Source organism: Plecotus auritus, assembly GCF_963455305.1.
Source record: "Plecotus auritus genome assembly, chromosome: 12".
Classification (NCBI taxonomy): domain Eukaryota; kingdom Metazoa; phylum Chordata; class Mammalia; order Chiroptera; family Vespertilionidae; genus Plecotus; species Plecotus auritus.
The window spans coordinates 42,985,460-43,002,219 of record NC_137778.1 but is presented as its reverse complement, the minus strand read 5'-3'; the positions used below and the strand labels follow the sequence as shown (position 1 = coordinate 43,002,219).

Sequence of the window (16,760 nt, the reverse complement as noted above, 5' to 3'; positions counted from 1 at the left end):
ATTGAGGAGAGACGTTCTGGCTTCAAGCAGGAAGACAGACAGACAAGGTGATGTGGATTAACATGTGACTTTGCTGTGTTTTCGGTTAGGCTTGCCTCACTTTTCTTCCGGAATCTTCCGCTGCTGGGGCCGGGACACGTTCATCGCGCTGCGAGGCCTCCTGCTGCTCACGGGGCGCTACGTGGAGGCCAGGTAGGCACGCCCCAAAAAGGCGCAGGTCTCTGTCTGCACGCGCCTCTCCTGCTCTTCGGACTTGCCTTCTCATCCGTCTGCTCTCAGCATCCGGGTGCTCTGTTTCCGTTGTTCACATGTGCAGGTTGACACGTTAGTAGGGTTTCCAGGGAGAGCACGTCTCTGACGTTAGTCCGTTCTAGCCCCGCCCCTCGCAGGCCTGGCCGTTTTCAGATCTGCTCCTTCATCTCCGTTCCGCACTCAGCACACCTCAGTCCGTTTATGTTCTCACCTCTGCATGCCGTCACGTGGCCACAGCCGGCTGTGAGGTGGGGGCGGGGACGTGAAGGTGGGTGGACGCCTGGACACATGCCCGTGGACAGAGGTCTTTGTGTTCAGCTTTCAGGCGTAGGGATTGCTCTGCATGGGGAAGATGGCTAGCATGCTAAGCTCTTACTTAAAAATACATTTTTACTGATTTTGAGAGAGAGAGGAAGGGAGAGGGAGAGAGGGAGAGAAACATCAATGATGAGAGAGAACCATCATCCGTCAGCTGCCTTCTGCACGCCCCCTACTAGGTATCAAGCCCACAACTCGGACATGTGCCCTGACTGGGATTGAACTGTGGCCTCCTGGTGCAAGGGTCAATGCTCAACCCCTGAGCTGCCCCGGCCGGGCTAAGCTCTTATTCATCGGAAGCGTCACTGTCCACACTAACACCTTTTCACTGTGGAAAACACAGTTTCCGCCCTGACTGGTTTGGTTCAGTGGATAGAGCGTCGGCCTGCGGACTGAGAGGTCACAGGTTCGATTCCGGTCAAGGGCATGTACCTTGGTTGTGTGCACATCCCCAGTGGGAGGTGTGCAGGAGGCAGCTGATTGATGTTTCTAGCTCTCTATCCCTCTCCCTTCCTCTCTGTAAAAAATCAATAAAATATATTTAAAAAAAGAAAAGAAAAGAAAATACAGTTTCCTACTATGCCGTTATATAAGAGATGGGCATTACATTGAGAGAGAATTTTAAATTCCTAAGTTAGTTAGCCAGCAAGCCCTGAGGCCTAGACATGGTAAATGACTCTCCAAGGCCTACCGGTGGTCGCACTGGAATTGTGACAATTTGCATATTATTTCTTATTTCTTAGTTTCCTGCTCTTTTTAGAATGCCGTGCCACCCGCTGCCACCTTAAAGATAAAGTATCTAGTCCCAGTTTTTGAAAATTAATCATGTTCTTCAAGGTCAGCTTTCACCCATTTATTTTCTTTCATGTTTGCTTTGCTCTTTGTATCAGCTCTTTAAAAGAATAGAGTGCATGCCCGGCCGGCGTGGCTCAGGAGGTGAGCATCGACTTAGGAACCAGGAGGTCAGGGTTCGATTTCCGGTCAGGGCACATGCCTGGGTTATGGGCTCCATCCCCAGTAGGGGGCGTGCAGGAGGCAGCCGGCCAGTGATTCTCTCTCACCATTACTGTTTCTATTTCTCCCTCTCCCTTCGTCTCTGAAATCAATACAAATATATATCTATAATAATAAAAGCATAATATGCTAATTAGACCGGATATCCTTCTAGACGACCTTCCAGATGAAGCTGGGGCTGCGAGGGAAGCCAGGGTCCCAAGTGCCAGAGGGAAGCCGGTGCTGGAAGCCGGGGGAAGGAAGGCCTACTCTTGCACGAATTTCGTGCATCGGGCCTCTAGTTTTAAATAATAGAGTGCATGTTATGTTTGAAATACCAGGGGTTTCAAAAGGAGACTCTAGCTCGAAAACCTCCCAGCCGCATCCCCGAGTCTACCGGTGAAACCCTGTGCCAGGGAGGGCCAGCCACACAGATGGTCAGCGGCAAGGCCAGGGCTGCGAGCGAGGCTCCTGACTTCCAGCTCAGTGCTCCTGTCTGCCATGACCGCTTCCTCCGTGAAAATACCAAGAAACAAGGGCAGGAGAGAAGGCGCACCCCAAATGACAGCCACCCCGAGGGGCGTTCTCGTCTTCGGTTTTTCCCGTGTTGTTGGTTTCCGTGTCCAGTGAGCCACGTGCCTCTGCTGTTCCAGGAACATCATCCTGGCCTTCGCCGGCACCCTGCGGCACGGGCTCATCCCCAACCTGCTGGGCGAAGGCGCGTGCGCCAGGTACAACTGCCGGGACGCCGTGTGGTGGTGGCTGCAGTGCGTGCAGGACTACTGCAGCCTGGTGCCCGGCGGCCCGGACCTCCTCCGCTGCCCCGTGGCCCGCCTGTACCCCACCGACGACTCCGCGCCTTTGCCCGCCGGCACAGCGGTAAAGACCCTCTCCCGCCGTCATTTCTTTTCCCAAAAAATGACTCGGCTTCGCATACAAAATCAGACGCAGTTAGGGGTCCTTCAGACAGCGCTGGCTCCCTGGCACCTGCCGGCCCGGAGGGAGGGCAGCGCTGAGGCCTGCTCCTCCCTACGGAGCTTGGACATGGGAGAGGCGATGAGGTGCAGACTGTGGGAGAGGCGATGAGGTGCAGACTGTGGGAGAGGCGAGGAGGGTGCAGACTGTGGGAGAGGCGATGAGGTGCAGACTGTGGGAGAGGCGATGAGGTGCAGACTGTGGGAGAGGCGAGGAGGGTGCAGACTGTGGGAGAGGCGATGAGGTGCAGACTGTGGGAGAGGCGAGGAGGGTGCAGCCCGTGGGAGAGGTGAGGAGGGTGCAGCCCGTGGGAGAGGTGAGGAGGGTGCAGACTGTGGGAGAGGTGAGGAGGGTGCAGACCGTGGGAGAGGTGAGGAGGGTGCAGACTGTGGGAGAGGCGATGAGGGTGCAGACTGTGGGAGAGGTGAGGAGGGTGCAGACTGTGGGAGAGGTGAGGAGGGTGCAGACCGTGGGAGAGGTGAGGAGGGTGCAGACTGTGGGAGAGGCGATGAGGGTGCAGACTGTGGGAGAGGTGAGGAGGGGGCAGACTGTGGGAGAGGCGAGGAGGGTGCAGACCGTGGGAGAGGCGATGAGGGTGCAGACTGTGGGAGAGGTGAGGAGGGTGCAGACCGTGGGAGAGGTGAGGAGGGTGCAGACTGTGGGAGAGGTGAGGAGGGTGCAGACTGTGGGAGAGGTGAGGAGGGTGCAGACTGTGGGGGAGGTGAGGAGGGTGCAGACTGTGGGAGAGGTGAGGAGGGTGCAGACTGTGGGAGAGGTGAGGAGGGTGCAGACTGTGGGGGAGGTGAGGAGGGCGCAGACTGGGAGAGGTGAGGAGGGTGCAGACTGTGGGAGAGGTGAGGAGGGTGCAGACTGTGGGAGAGGTGAGGAGGGTGCAGACTGTGGGAGAGGTGAGGAGGGTGCAGACTGTGGGAGAGGTGAGGAGGGTGCAGACTGTGGGAGAGGTGAGGAGGGTGCAGACTGTGGGAGAGGTGAGGAGGGTGCAGACTGTGGGGGAGGTGATGAGGGTGCAGACTGTGGGGGAGGTGAGGAGGGTGCAGACTGTGGGAGAGGTGAGGAGGGTGCAGACTGTGGGGGAGGCGAGGAGGGTGCAGACCGTGGGAGAGGCGAGGAGGGTGCAGACCGTGGGAGAGGCGAGGAGGGTGCAGACCGTGGGAGAGGCGAGGAGGGTGCAGACCGTGGGAGAGGCGAGGAGGGTGCAGACCGTGGGAGAGGCGAGGAGGGTGCAGACCGTGGGAGAGGTGAGGAGGGTGCAGCCTGTGGGAGAGGTGAGGAGGGTGCAGACTGGGAGAGGTGAGGAGGGTGCAGACTGTGGGAGAGGTGAGGAGGGTGCAGACCGTGGGAGAGACGAGGAGGGTGCAGACTGTGGGAGAGGTGAGGAGGGTGCAGACCGTGGGAGAGGTGAGGAGGGTGCAGACCGTGGGAGAGGTGAGGAGGGTGCAGACCGTGGGAGAGACGAGGAGGGTGCAGACCGTGGGAGAGGCGAGGAGGGTGCAGACTGTGGGAGAGGTGAGGAGGGTGCAGACTGGGAGAGGCGAGGAGGGTGCAGACTGGGAGAGGCGAGGAGGGTGCAGACTGTGGGAGAGGCGAGGAGGGTGCAGACTGTGGGAGAGGCGAGGAGGGGGCAGACTGTGGGAGAGGCGAGGAGGGTGCAGACCGTGGGAGAGGCGAGGAGGGTGCAGACCGTGGGAGAGGTGAGGAGGGTGCAGACCGTGGAGAGGTGAGGAGGGTGCAGACCGTGGGAGAGGTGAGGAGGGTGCAGACCGTGGGAGAGGCGAGGAGGGTGCAGACTGTGGGAGAGGCGAGGAGGGTGCAGACTGGGCGAGGTGAGGAGGTGCATGACCGTCACTGCCCGAAGAGGATCCTGGGAAGTGCAGGGTCAGAGATGACTGAATGGGTGGGCCTCTAGCATGTCACCTCGGCTGAACCTGCCCAGGTGGGTGGGGTTTCAGCAGCGATGAGGACGTGGTGGTTAGATCTCAAAGAGAATGGGATCACAGAGCTCCGTGGAGTGAAGCCAGGTCAGAGGGTTCTGTGCAGCCCTGTGTGGCGTTTTTTGGGGGCCCCTGAGGGTTGTGGGCCTGTGGACAGGTGAGCCAGGCTGGGAGGGCCTTGCCTACCAGTCCTGGGAGTTCAGAGTTTATCTTTTTTAATATGTTTTTTAAATGATTTTTAGAGAGAGGGGAAGGGAGAGAGACAAAGAGATAGAAACATCGACGAGACAGGAGCATCATCCATTGGCTGCCTCCTGCACGCCCCCCCAATGGAAATCAAGCCCCAACCCTGGGCATGTGCCCTGACCGGGAATCGAACCAGCAACCTCTTGGTTCCGGGGCCGACACTCAACTGCTGAGCCACGCCGGCCGGGTGGAGTTTCCCTTTCTGTATAGTCAGCTAGTTCACTTATTCCCTGAACAGTTCACTCTAGTAGAAACCGTACAAGCTCCCAGGATTCCTTTCCATGTGTCAGCCAAAGTATCAGTGAGTTCATGGCCCAGACTTGAGCAGTTGAATGACACTATCTATATATATAAAACCGTCTGGCCAGTAGCTATGACATGCAATGACCAGCAGGGGGTAGACGCTCAATGCAGGAGCGGTTCTCGGGTGATGCATCCGGAACCAGAGAGGAGGGAGTCTTGAGTCCAGGGTGTGTCACCCAAGAAACACCCCTTGGGGGATGTCAGACTGCTGGTTTCAGCCCGATCCCTGCAGGCCAGGCGGAGGGACCGTCACTCCTCAGACGCCCTTTGAGCCGTGGCGCCACCCCAGGAGCGGCTGGCCGGGGAGGGACCGTGGAAGGTTGGTTCCAGGGCATGTCCGGCCCAGTCCCACCCCACCGGCCACCTAGTTAATTTCCTTCCAATGTGCACGAATCCGTGCACCAGGCCAAAGGTCGACTGTACTATTTGGCATCCCAGACCTGCCTCTCTCCGCAGCCCCACCTCTCATCCCATTTCTCCCCCCAAAGGAACGTAGATGTGTTCACACGCCTGGAGTTGCGGGACTGGGGGGAGATAAGAAAAGAGCACGTCTAACCCGGGCGTCGCCTGTGTCCCCGCAGGACCAGCCGCTATTCGAGGTGATCCAGGAGGCTCTGCAGAGGCACCTGCAGGGCATCCATTTCCGGGAGCGGAACGCCGGGCCCCAGATAGACCGCAACATGAAGGACGAAGGTACGCCCCACCCGGCGTAGGTCCCGGCCAGGGGAGCGAATCCTGCCGGCGGCCACTGATGCCACAGGTGGTCTGTTGGTGTGGGCACCGCAGAACACAGCCGTGAAATAGGTGGACATGGCGCCTGACCTCACGGCTTAGCTTAGCTTCTCGAGGAAAGATCTGAAACGGGCACCCCTTTGTCCGCCAGCGTGGACGGTGGATTGGTGGTTGCATTCACGGTCACGATCACGGTCTCTAATAATCGAGCGCTCACTGGGCGCCGGGCGTTATGCGAACCACATTGCAAGTGTTAGTCGCGCTTTACACTCCCGCGAACACTAGGAGGAGTTACGTGGTTCCCGTTTTTATTGCTAAGATGACTGGAGGGCAATAGCCTGTTACGAATAGGACTACGGACTTCTTTCTTTTCTTTTTTTGAAAGATTGTTTTATTGATTTTTAGGGAGAGAGAGAGAGAAACATCCACGTATGAGCGAAACATCAATCCGCTGCCTCCTGCATGCCCCCTGCTAGGGACCGAGCTCACCGCCGGGGCATGTGGCCTGACCGGGACTCAAACTGGCAGCCTTCCGGTGCACCGGACGATGTCCAACCCCCGAGCCACACTGGCCAGGACACCCTTTTGTAGAACACTATTGTTTTCCATAGAAATGATAAGCTTTCTAAGCGATCTACTCCAGGTATTTCAGATAACTCACTAACTCATAAATTACATGTCAGACAGTGATGAACCCTACTTAGTTAACTTAGTGTCTGTAGTGGTAACATACAAATTGTACACCCATTACACGTATACTAGAAATGGTATGTTTTTAAGTTTTATCTTCTCCGATCACAGAAGACTCAGCCACATACACAGACGTGGTTGAGGACATGACTGTTGTCCGTCATTGAAACGTTTGCAGAAAAGGTAGCTGACACATACCCTTTTGCACCCTGTTCACTCAAAACTTTTGCTTTGGGGATGGATCCGTCGGACTCGGCGTTCACCTTCAGGGCTTAGCTCTCCGTTAGGAGCGGAGCCCCGGGCTGATCCGCCCTCTGCTCGGCGGTGATTGGGAGTCTTGCTCACCAGCGGGACGGCAGCAGCCTCCTGGGCTCTGTCCCCACGCGCACACAGGCGGGCGTCCCCGGGGAGCGTGTCCGGAGCGAGCACACCGTGGAGGGAGGCGCGCTTTTCCACGCTGAAGGTCCTCCCAGCTCGCCCTGTCGTCCCTGCTCGCTGCATTCCCCTCACCTCGTGTTCCCTTTGGCTCTCCCAGGGTTCACTATCACCGCGGGAGTGGACGAGGAGACGGGGTTTGTGTACGGAGGAAATCGCTTTAACTGCGGCACCTGGATGGATAAGATGGGGGAGAGCGACAGAGCGAGGAACCGAGGCATCCCAGCCACTCCCAGGCACGCTTCTCTGTGGCGCTTAGAGTCACACCCTTCCTTTTTCTCTTCTTTTTAAATATATTTTTATTGCTTTCAGAGAGGAAGGGGAAAAGAGAGAGAGAGAGGGAAACATCAATGATGAGGATCATGGATCAGCTGCCTCCTGCACGCCCCCAGCTGAGGGTCGAGCCAGCAACCCAGGCCTGTGCCCCGATGGGAATCAAACCTGGGACCCTTCAGTCCGCAGGTCAAGGCTCTACCCACTGAGCAACACCAGCCAGGGCTGCGGATTCTCTTGTTTGGGTCTGTTGTGAGCTCTTGGGCGTCCCTTTCCTTTTCCTTCAAAGCGAGCTCTCACACGATGATGCGCGGCTCCCGGCTTCCGCCTCCAGCCCCGTGCCCATGTTTGCTGTCTCTTCCCTGGGACTCAGTGACCTCTGAGTCCTCACGCCCTCCCCCCCCCTTGCCAGCCGCCTCTCCTTCCATCTGTAATCTCCATTCTGCTCCAAAGCATTTTTAAAAACACGACACGAAGGTAAGCAGTGGCACATAGTTCGGGAGCGAGATCCCTCGTGCACAGTCCCATGAGCCGGCGTGTCTGTAGAGCGTGGTTTTCACGATACGGCGGTTGGACAGCTCATCACGGTCGCCGGTCGCATGGCCTGCAGGCAGTGCTTGCACGGGTCCGACTCAGAGAACAAAATGTGTCTTTCCCCACAGAGACGGGTCCGCCGTGGAGATTGTGGGCCTGAGCAAGTCTGCCGTCCGGTGGCTGCGGGACCTGTCCCGGAAAAACATCTTCCCGTATCGCGACGTCACAGTGAACAGACACGGTGAGCCGCCCCTCGTACCGAGGGAGAAACTCCGATGCCCGGTCTTCGCCAGCCGTGGGCAAACTAAGGCCCGCGGGCCGGATCCGGCTGTTCTGTCCGGTTCTCTTGCTCTCCCCTCCGCTCCTTTACTTTGAATTTATATTAGTTCACACAAACACTCCATCCATGCTTTTGTTCCGGCCCTCCGGTCCAGTTTAAGAACCCACTGTGGCCCTCGAGTCAAAAAGTTTGCCCACCCCTGGTCTACGCCCAACCTCCCTGGCCATCCTCTGACGCAGTGAGCTTGTCACGGGCAGCCCTCAGGTCAGGAGGGAAGGAAGCCCTTCATGTCCTCGCAGGCCTGTCCCCGTGCCTTCGGCAGCTCTGAGTGAGGTGTGAGGGGCATTGTCACTCCGCCCTCTGCTGCCTTTCTGCTTCCCAGACCATCGGGAAACGATGCCCCTCTCCTCCGAGGCCCGTTCTGCCCAGTGCAACTCCACGGGAGCCTCACGCATGGTTCCAAATTGCCCACTCAACGCATGGGTTTCCCTGAGTGCTTCTAACCGCAGCGCCGTGTGCCATGTTTCAGGAAAGGTCCAGAAGGTCTCCTACGAGGAGTGGGACAGGAAAATACAGGACCACTTCGAGAAGCTGTTCTACGTGTCCGAAGACCCGTCCGACCCGAACGAGAAGAACCCCGAGCTGGTCCACAAGCGGGGCATCTACAAGGACAGCTACGGCGCGTCCAGCCCGTGGTGCGACTACCAGCTCAGGCCCAACTTCGCCATCGCCATGGTGGTGGTGAGTGACGTGTCCGGCCTCACGTTTCAGAAGCACGGGCGAGGGTTTGCTGCTTCCTTACCCCGCTGTTTTCACTGAATTGGTAGGCAGTACACTGCTTCCCGGCTGGTTTTAAATGCTGTTTTCTCGTTACTGAAGCGGTACGCTGCCACCCTAGCCAGTCACACTCAGGGTGGAAACAGAAAACGGTGGGTGATGACGAACAAAGTCATCACATCGTAGCGCACGTAAGAAAGGGGGCTAGTCATTGGGCACAGGGGGCAACTGGTTCAGCTAGCGGGGCCGGATCCAGCTTGGCCACAGGCCCCGCCCAGCCGCCTGGACAGCTGAGGACACCTGCACCTCCCTCACCCCCATCTCCCTCACCCACATCACCCACACTTCCTGTACCTCCCACACCTGCACCTCCCTCACCCCCATGTCCCTCACCCACATCACCCACACTTCCTGTACCTCCCACACCTGCACCTCCCTCACCCCCATCTCCCTCACCCCCATGTCCCTCACCCACATCACCCACACCTCCCGCACCTGCACCTCCCTCACCCATATCACCTGCACCTCCCGCACCTGCACCTCCCTCACCCCCATCTCCCTCACCCACATCTCCCTCACCCACATCACCTGCACCTCCCTCACCCCCATCTCCCTCACCCCCATCTCCCTCACCCACATCACCCACACCTCCCGCACCTGTACCTCCCTCACCCCCATCTCCCTCACCCCCATCTCCCTCACCCCCATCTCCCTCACCCACATCACCCGCACCTCCCACACCTGCACCTCCCTCACCCGGTCAGGGCACATGTCCAGGTTGGGGGCTCGATCCTGAGTAGGAAGCGTGCAGGAGGCAGCCGACCTATGATTCTCTCTCATCATGGATGTCTCTACCTCTCTCTACCCCTCCCTTCCTCTCTGAAATAAAAAAAAAAATGAATGCAGATTTAGTCACCGGTGCTCTCCCCTTCTGCATGTCACGTGCTATTGGAGGCAGGTCCTTCTGCGTTCTTGGCCCCGGCAGCAGGCAGTGTGACCAGGTGTACTTCAGGGCGGCAGGGAGCCCCCTGGAGGGCGAGGGGTCGGCTCCGCGTGGGCAGCTCCGTGGCAGCCGCGCAGCTTCCCTTCGGGGCGGTGCCCTGTGGGGACCGACGGGAGGGAACCCCAGCAGCTTCCTGGTTTCTAGGGCAAGACCGGCGCCTCCAGCCAGCCCAGGGTGTGGGCTCCGGTTTGGCGGCGGCCCTCGGCCTCCGGCCCACGCCGATTCCCAAGTGGCTTTTCCACGTGGACAGCCAGCTCCCGTTCCCCGGGAGTGGGGACTCACCCTTCGTGACCTCACGGCGTGTGTCTGTGTCTGACGTCCCTTAGGCCCCCGAGCTGTTCACGGCGGAGAAGGCGTGGAAAGCTCTGGCGATGGCCGAGAAGAAGCTGCTCGGGCCGCTGGGCATGAGGACCTTGGACCCAGAGTAAGTCGCAGTGTGAGCGGTAAGAATGGGGCTCGGGGCTCGTGAACGGGGGTACTCTGTCGTTCACCTCGCGTGAAAACCCGGAGCCAGAGCCAGGTGGCGTGCGTGTATGGAGAACGCCGTCACTACCGTCTGGCATTCATCGTAACTGTTCCGTCCGCAGAAATCTGACAGTGCATTCACACTCAGCTTTTATTTTTTATTTATTTTTTTAAATATATTTTATTGATTTTTTACAGAGAGGAAGGGAGAGGGATAGAGAGCTAGAAACATCGATGAGAGAGAAACATCGACCAGCTGCCTCCTGCACACCCCCTACTGGGGATGTGCCCGCAACCAAGGTACATGCCCTTGACCGGAATCGAACCCGGGACCCTTCAGTCCGCAGGCCGACGCTCTATCCACTGAGCCACACCGGTTTCGGCCACACTCAGCTTTTAAACACAACTGCTGTACCTTCGTTAAAGCATCGCTGTTCAGAGCGCCTTGGGCTTGTCCTGCATTGGGTAATCAGTAAAGGCGCTGTTACGTTCATAAAACCAACGCCGTGGATACTCTAATGTGGAAGTGACTGTGGGGACGCTGAGGGACAGACACCGCGTCTCCTCAGAGCTGTCCTCATCCTCCAGCTGGCTCCTCCCTCCCTCTGTGCCAGCGCTCCTCTGTTTTTATTGACACCAGCACGCCGTTTTGTCTCTTTATGTTCCGAGGACAAGTCTGTGCCATTCTGTATTTCTTCCCGTTCCCAGCTTTTACCTTTTCTCGAGTTTCCAATGCCCTGTCTTTCTGCTGTTTTCCCTTCGAGTTGGATACCCGTCATCAGTACACCCCCTCCTCCAGTGCCCCGTTCCTTGTCCATGTTCCCACTGACTGCGCCCTCACTGTGGCCGTGAGCGCCGTGCTGTGTCTGTGTGTGTCCCTGCATTCGGTGCGCCCCCCACATTTTCCGAGGGGACAGGAGCCACGGGCCAAAACGAACACCCACAGTTGATGCAACTCACGTGGCAAGTTCTGCCTCCCTCACGCCAAGAAAAAAAGGAATAATTTCATTAAACGGAGCACAGGGAACCGTCTTGTGTTATCTGTCGCAGTCTGTCACACTTCGGTGTGTAAGTGTATAAATTCCCTGTGTATTCAGTTGCTACCTATAATCTGATAATGTCCCTATTGAAGTTAATTTTTTAAAAAATATATATTTTATTGATTTTTTACAGAGAGGAAGGGAGAGTGATAGAGAGTTAGAAACATCGATGAGAGAGAAACATCGATCAGCTGCCTCCTGCACACCCCCTACTGGGGATGTGCCCGCAACCAAGGTACATGCCCTTGACCGGAATCGAACCTGGGACCTTTCAGTCCGCAGGCCGACGCTCTATCCACTGAGCCAAACCGGTTTCGGCTGAAGTTAATTTTAAAATAATTTCACAGAGAACTTGAAAACACAACCTTTCCAATATGTAATCGTTAATAAGACTGTATCTTTAGTGACCACCGATTCAGATTATTCTGGGTGTATTTCAATTGTCATAGGCATAGGAGAGGCCTATGAAATAGTTTACTGGAACAATAGTTTAGTGTTAGGGTAACTCCTGGAAGGCAAGCTAGCTGAATGATTTCTAGATTTTTGCATCAGCCAGTATGGGTTAGTCCTGTGGTCGGCAAACTGCGGCTCGCGAGCCACATGCGGCTCTTTGGCCCCTTGAGTGTGGCTCTTCCACAAAATACCACGGCCTGGGCGAGTCTATTTGGAAGAAATGGCGTTAGAAGAAGTTTAAGTTTAAAAAAATGTGGCTCTCCAAAGAAATTTCCATCGTTGTCCTGTTTCTATTGGGCTCTGTTGACGAATGAGTTTGCCGACCACTGGGCTAGTCATTCCCTGAGGCACCCCTAAGTGGCTCTGAACTCTGGATTTCCTCATTCAAGGTTACCTGGGCGATGAGTGGGAGACGGAATAACATGATCGTCTTACCTCTGCTGTGGAACCTTTGTTCCGAGGCTTCCTGCATCGTGTCTGACCTCTTTTCACTAAATGTCGTTCCTGTTCCAGTGACATGGTGTACTGTGGGGTTTATGACAACGCCTTGGACAGCGACAACTACAATCTGGCGAAAGGATTCAATTACCACCAAGGACCCGTAAGAATTCCACTTCTCTTTTCCGAGTTTTCCGGTTTTCCTCCAATAACGCCAGCCGTTCCCGGCTCTGTCGTGCCTCCACTCGTTGAATCTTCTCTTCCAGGAGTGGCTGTGGCCCGTCGGGTATTTTCTCCGTGCAAAATTGTATTTTTCCAAATTGATGGGGCCAGAGACCCACGCCAAGACGATACTTCTGGTTAAAAATGTCCTTTCCCGGCATTATGTTCATCTCGAGAGGTGAGTCGCGAGAGGCGGGCCGTGTCCATCACGAGTACTGAGTCAGGTCAGAAAGCGGCATTTCCTTAGAATCCATCGCTGCTCACTCGAGTCGTCCCAATGAAACGGGGAGTTTTACTCTTCACACGAGGTCTGTGAGGGCGGCCTGCCTGCCTTCATTAAGTTGGGTTGGTTATTTATTTTACTTCTAAGACTTTATTGCACGATTTATGCACGTGAAATAGTCTTCCCTTTTACACTGCAGCTGCCACTGAATTTTTGGATAGGGTTAGCACAGGATAAATACAAAAACATGGGCCTTTTGGGTGAACAGATTTAAAGGTACATCAATAAATAATTTTCCGAAATGCTCTCCTTGTCATCAAAACATCAGTGTTGGTCTTTGGCTCTTGTTTCAAACCCATTTGTCACATCCTTTGTCCTGTTAGCAGATAAATTACTTTCAGAGTTATGTGTCCTGATACAGCGAGAAAGTTCAGTCAAAAGCTCTTCTGTCCCAAATTCGAGATTAAACCTGAATACATAGGTACAGCTTATTGCTCCGAATAATTGTGCATAAACAGCATGATTGCATGTCCTCTGTCACGAGAGCCTGAGGGACCTCCGTGTGTCACCGTGAAGGGGTGTGTTTGTTCCATTCGCTTCAGTACAGTCACGGGAGCCCCCTGCACGCTTCTCTCTCATCGGAGTGTGAGTGTGTGTGACGGGAGCACCCCACATCCCAGCAGCACAGCCCCTCAGCATTGCTCATGATCTGCACCGAGTTCCGCTCTCTTCCCTCTGCCCAGGGGAAGTCAGCGCGTATCGCCCCACCCGGTCATTTTTCTCCTTCCACCTGTGGTCCCACCCCCGCACCTGTCCCATGACCTTGCTCCAAGGGTTACCTCCACTTGATCTACCTGCCGGCTGGCAAACTCCGGCAGAGCCGCCAGTTTGCTGGGACTGCAATAGCCAAGCACCACAGCTGAGTGGTCCCAGGGACAGAAATAGGTCGTCTCAGGCGCATCCCTTACTGGGGCGCGTCCCTTACGAGGGTGCTGTTCTCAGAGTGTCCACAAGACGGCACTATTGCAACGCCTCCCGGCAGGGGCAGGGGTGGGCGTTCTCTAGGTCTACCCCATTTGGTTTTCTTGGCAGAATGGCAGAAGTCATTGCTAGGGTGCTGTGCTCAGGAGCCTGACATGCCGGCGTGGGTGGCCGTGCCCCCTCAGAGGTGCCGGGGAGGGTCTCCTCCAGCCCTCTCTCCTGCTCCCAGAGCGCCACGCGGCGTCCTCCCTCTGTTCCGCCTGTGTCCGCATGTCCCCGTTTTATAAGGACACCAGTCAGATTGGACCAGGGCCCCCCGACTGCACCTTAAGTGATCTCCTCTGCAGCAGCCCTGCATGCCACGCAGTCCGCTTCTGAGGTCCTGGGCGAGGCCTTCCGCACAGGGCTTTGGAGGGGGACAGCGTCCCACCCTCACAGACACCCGGGCCCCCCTGCTCCGCGCTTCCCTCTGACGCCGCTTGAACTTGGAAACAAACCTTGTCTACACGTCCCATTTCTCTATGGCGGTTTTTCCAAACATGGCGCCAGCTGATGTTAGTTATTGCTCAGAGTATCTCCACGTCCACCTACTGGAGTTACTTTTCTAGTCTCACTGGGAAACATTGGATAGCCACGGAAAAGTGTTTGTAGCATAGCCACGTGCTACAAAGAGTAGTAACGAAACAAACAGGCTCCCTGAACCCAACTGAAGAAATGAAACGTCATAGAATTCCGTATTTTTAAATTTATGTTCTGTGTTTGAGAGCTTCCAGTGAAATGGAGAATACACTCGATATGCTAATAACTCTACTCTGATAGCCGGCTCTGCGAGTCAGCAGCCTCCATGAACCTCTATAAATAGGAATCACTATACGGCACCTACCTCGTGGGGCTTCTAGAAGCATTGAAATGAGATCACGTTTATAAAGCACTCAGTAGAAGAACACAATAAATGCCCACTGTATTCTTCAGCAGAATGAGGAATTAGTATGGAAATTCACGTCGTTTTTAATCGCCACCTTTCCCCTAATCGTAATTGTATGTTTCTTCACTGTTTCACGTTAGTTTTACAGTTTCCTCACGATCAAACTTAGTACATCTAACTTGAGTCTCATGAACTTACCCCGAAAGGAATGAAATTAGGCCCTAGAGATATTGGTCCCCCTTCCTCCGTGTTGCTTGGAATGGTCGTTTCTCCTGTGTGTTCAGTACCTCATGGGATTCCTTTGTATCCGAAAGTCTTCAGTCCCCAAGATCGAACAGCAAAGAATAATGTCAATCCCGAGTCTTCATTCACACTCTTTTTTTTTTAATATATTTTATTGATTTTTTACAGAGAGGAAAGGAGAGGGAGAGAGAGTTAGAAACATCGATGAGAGAGAAACATCGATCAGCTGCCTCCTGCACACCTCCTACTGGGGATGTGCCCGCAACCAAGTTACGTGCCCTTGACCAGAATCGAACCCGGGACCTTTCAGTCCGCAGGCCCACGCTCTATCCACTGAGCCATACCGGTTTTGGCCATTCACACTCTTTAGGGGGTCCTGCTTCGGAGCTAAAGACCCTGCGCGAGTGTTTTCTATGCGAGAAGACAGCACCCCTGTCTCGCGCCTGTTGTGTTAACCCCACGGGATCCGTGTCAGATTGCGGCTCGTAAAACGGCTTTTCTCTCTTCGAGGTCCCCTTGGAAAGGGCTCCCGGAGCTGACCAACGCGCAGGGCCAGCACTGCCCCTTCAGCTGCGAGACGCAAGCCTGGTCCATGGCCACTGTTCTCGAAACGCTCTACGACTTGTAGCGGACTCGGGGGTCGCACGTGGCCAGCCCCTCGGACGTGGGAGCTGGGGTGCCGTGTGAGTGCTTCGTCCGCAGCGGCTCAGCTCACGTGGGAAGTCGCATTCACACAACCTCGGCGCACGGTTAGGTCAAGCCTGTAAAAGCTGTGGTTGTTCTTTAAACTGTACATCGGTAGCTTTTCATCTGAGTCAGAGAGACAGTCATCGTTACCGAGGGAGTGTCTGTCTTTCGAGTTCAGTAAGAATCCCTCGAATGCTCACAAAGAACGAGTGTGCAGCCTGGAGTCTGAGGAAAGAGAAATCATGCAACCTTCTGTTTGGACGTGAGTGAAGTGAAATGGGAGACTGGGACCCGTTTTCTTCAGTCACAGCACCGACGGGATGGGCTGTGGTTTGATGGATGGTCTTGCCGTTGACCGTAGTATTTCTAGCACCTTCCCACTGCATTCAGTAGCTGTGCAATGAATGGTGAGTTCTGGAAAGGTCCGCCTATAGTATGTGTTCAGAAATGGGGCACAGAGGGTCATACGTGCTTTTATTTTTCCACGGATATGTTAGTATGTGTTTTATCATTAATACCAACAGTATATTTCCTATCACTTACGCTAACGATGCTTAGGATAGAGGAAAAAGCCACAGAGCATTAGGAATGGATTTCCTAAAAAACAGTTTTACAAAATTCTTCAGTTTCAGTTTCAGACGATGAGATGGTTTACATTTTTAAAATGCAAAAGCGGTGGGCCTGCTGATGAGAACTTTAAGGGGGAAACGCTGTATTCATTTTCTAAAACAGAGCAACTATTTCTAGTCTGTGTGTGAGTGTGCTGATCGGCCATAGTAGCTCCCGGTCTCCTGTGAACCCACGCCCGCCGTTGACGAGTGGACCCTGGAGAAGAGTCTCCATGTAATAAAAATGGAGATAGGAACCCTGTCGTTACCTTGAACTCAGCACCATCATTTCTGCCGTGTCTCAGCTGTCCCGCCTGGCGGGCCGGTGCCACTTCTGGGTCTGTGTGCCAAGGAAATAAAAACCTTTCCTCCGGGTCTCCATTTGCTTTCCTTCCTTCCTTTACCCGGGAGCCGACCTGCGGACGCCGGCGCCTGCCCTGCCGTTCGGGCTTGGCATCCGGGGCCCTGGTCTTTCTGCAGGATGTGTAGGGGCACAGAGAGAAGGAAGGGTTCGGGCTGCTTGGTGATTTATTTAATGTTGACGTGAGGAGCAGAATAAACGTTTGCTGTATAAATAGACCCGCTGGCGACGCTGCGCTCCCCTGGGAGTTCTCAAAACCTGGTTCAGGGCGGAGACACTGGTCTCGGTCATCAGGAACCAAGGCCAGCACCTCATGGCAAAGAATATTCTGTAACGTTCCAGGTCATGTCA

The 16,760-nt window shown here is 55.2% G+C and overlaps 1 protein-coding gene across 2 annotated transcripts in view; it reads left to right on the top strand.

The window, feature by feature from the left end:
• Positions 1–16,423, top strand: part of AGL (amylo-alpha-1,6-glucosidase and 4-alpha-glucanotransferase) — a 47,399-nt gene extending 30,976 nt beyond the window's left edge. For both annotated transcript variants that reach the window (XM_080648025.1, XM_080648026.1), the window contains exons 25-34: positions 90–192; positions 2,217–2,442; positions 5,621–5,732; positions 6,997–7,132; positions 7,832–7,944; positions 8,513–8,724; positions 10,090–10,187; positions 12,235–12,322; positions 12,426–12,559; positions 15,264–16,423. In XM_080648025.1, the coding sequence (XP_080504151.1) occupies positions 90–192; positions 2,217–2,442; positions 5,621–5,732; positions 6,997–7,132; positions 7,832–7,944; positions 8,513–8,724; positions 10,090–10,187; positions 12,235–12,322; positions 12,426–12,559; positions 15,264–15,381 (1,340 nt within the window). In that variant the 3' untranslated portion in view covers positions 15,382–16,423. The remainder of the gene's footprint in view (positions 1–89; positions 193–2,216; positions 2,443–5,620; positions 5,733–6,996; positions 7,133–7,831; positions 7,945–8,512; positions 8,725–10,089; positions 10,188–12,234; positions 12,323–12,425; positions 12,560–15,263) is intronic.
• Positions 16,424–16,760: the final 337 nt, after the last annotated feature.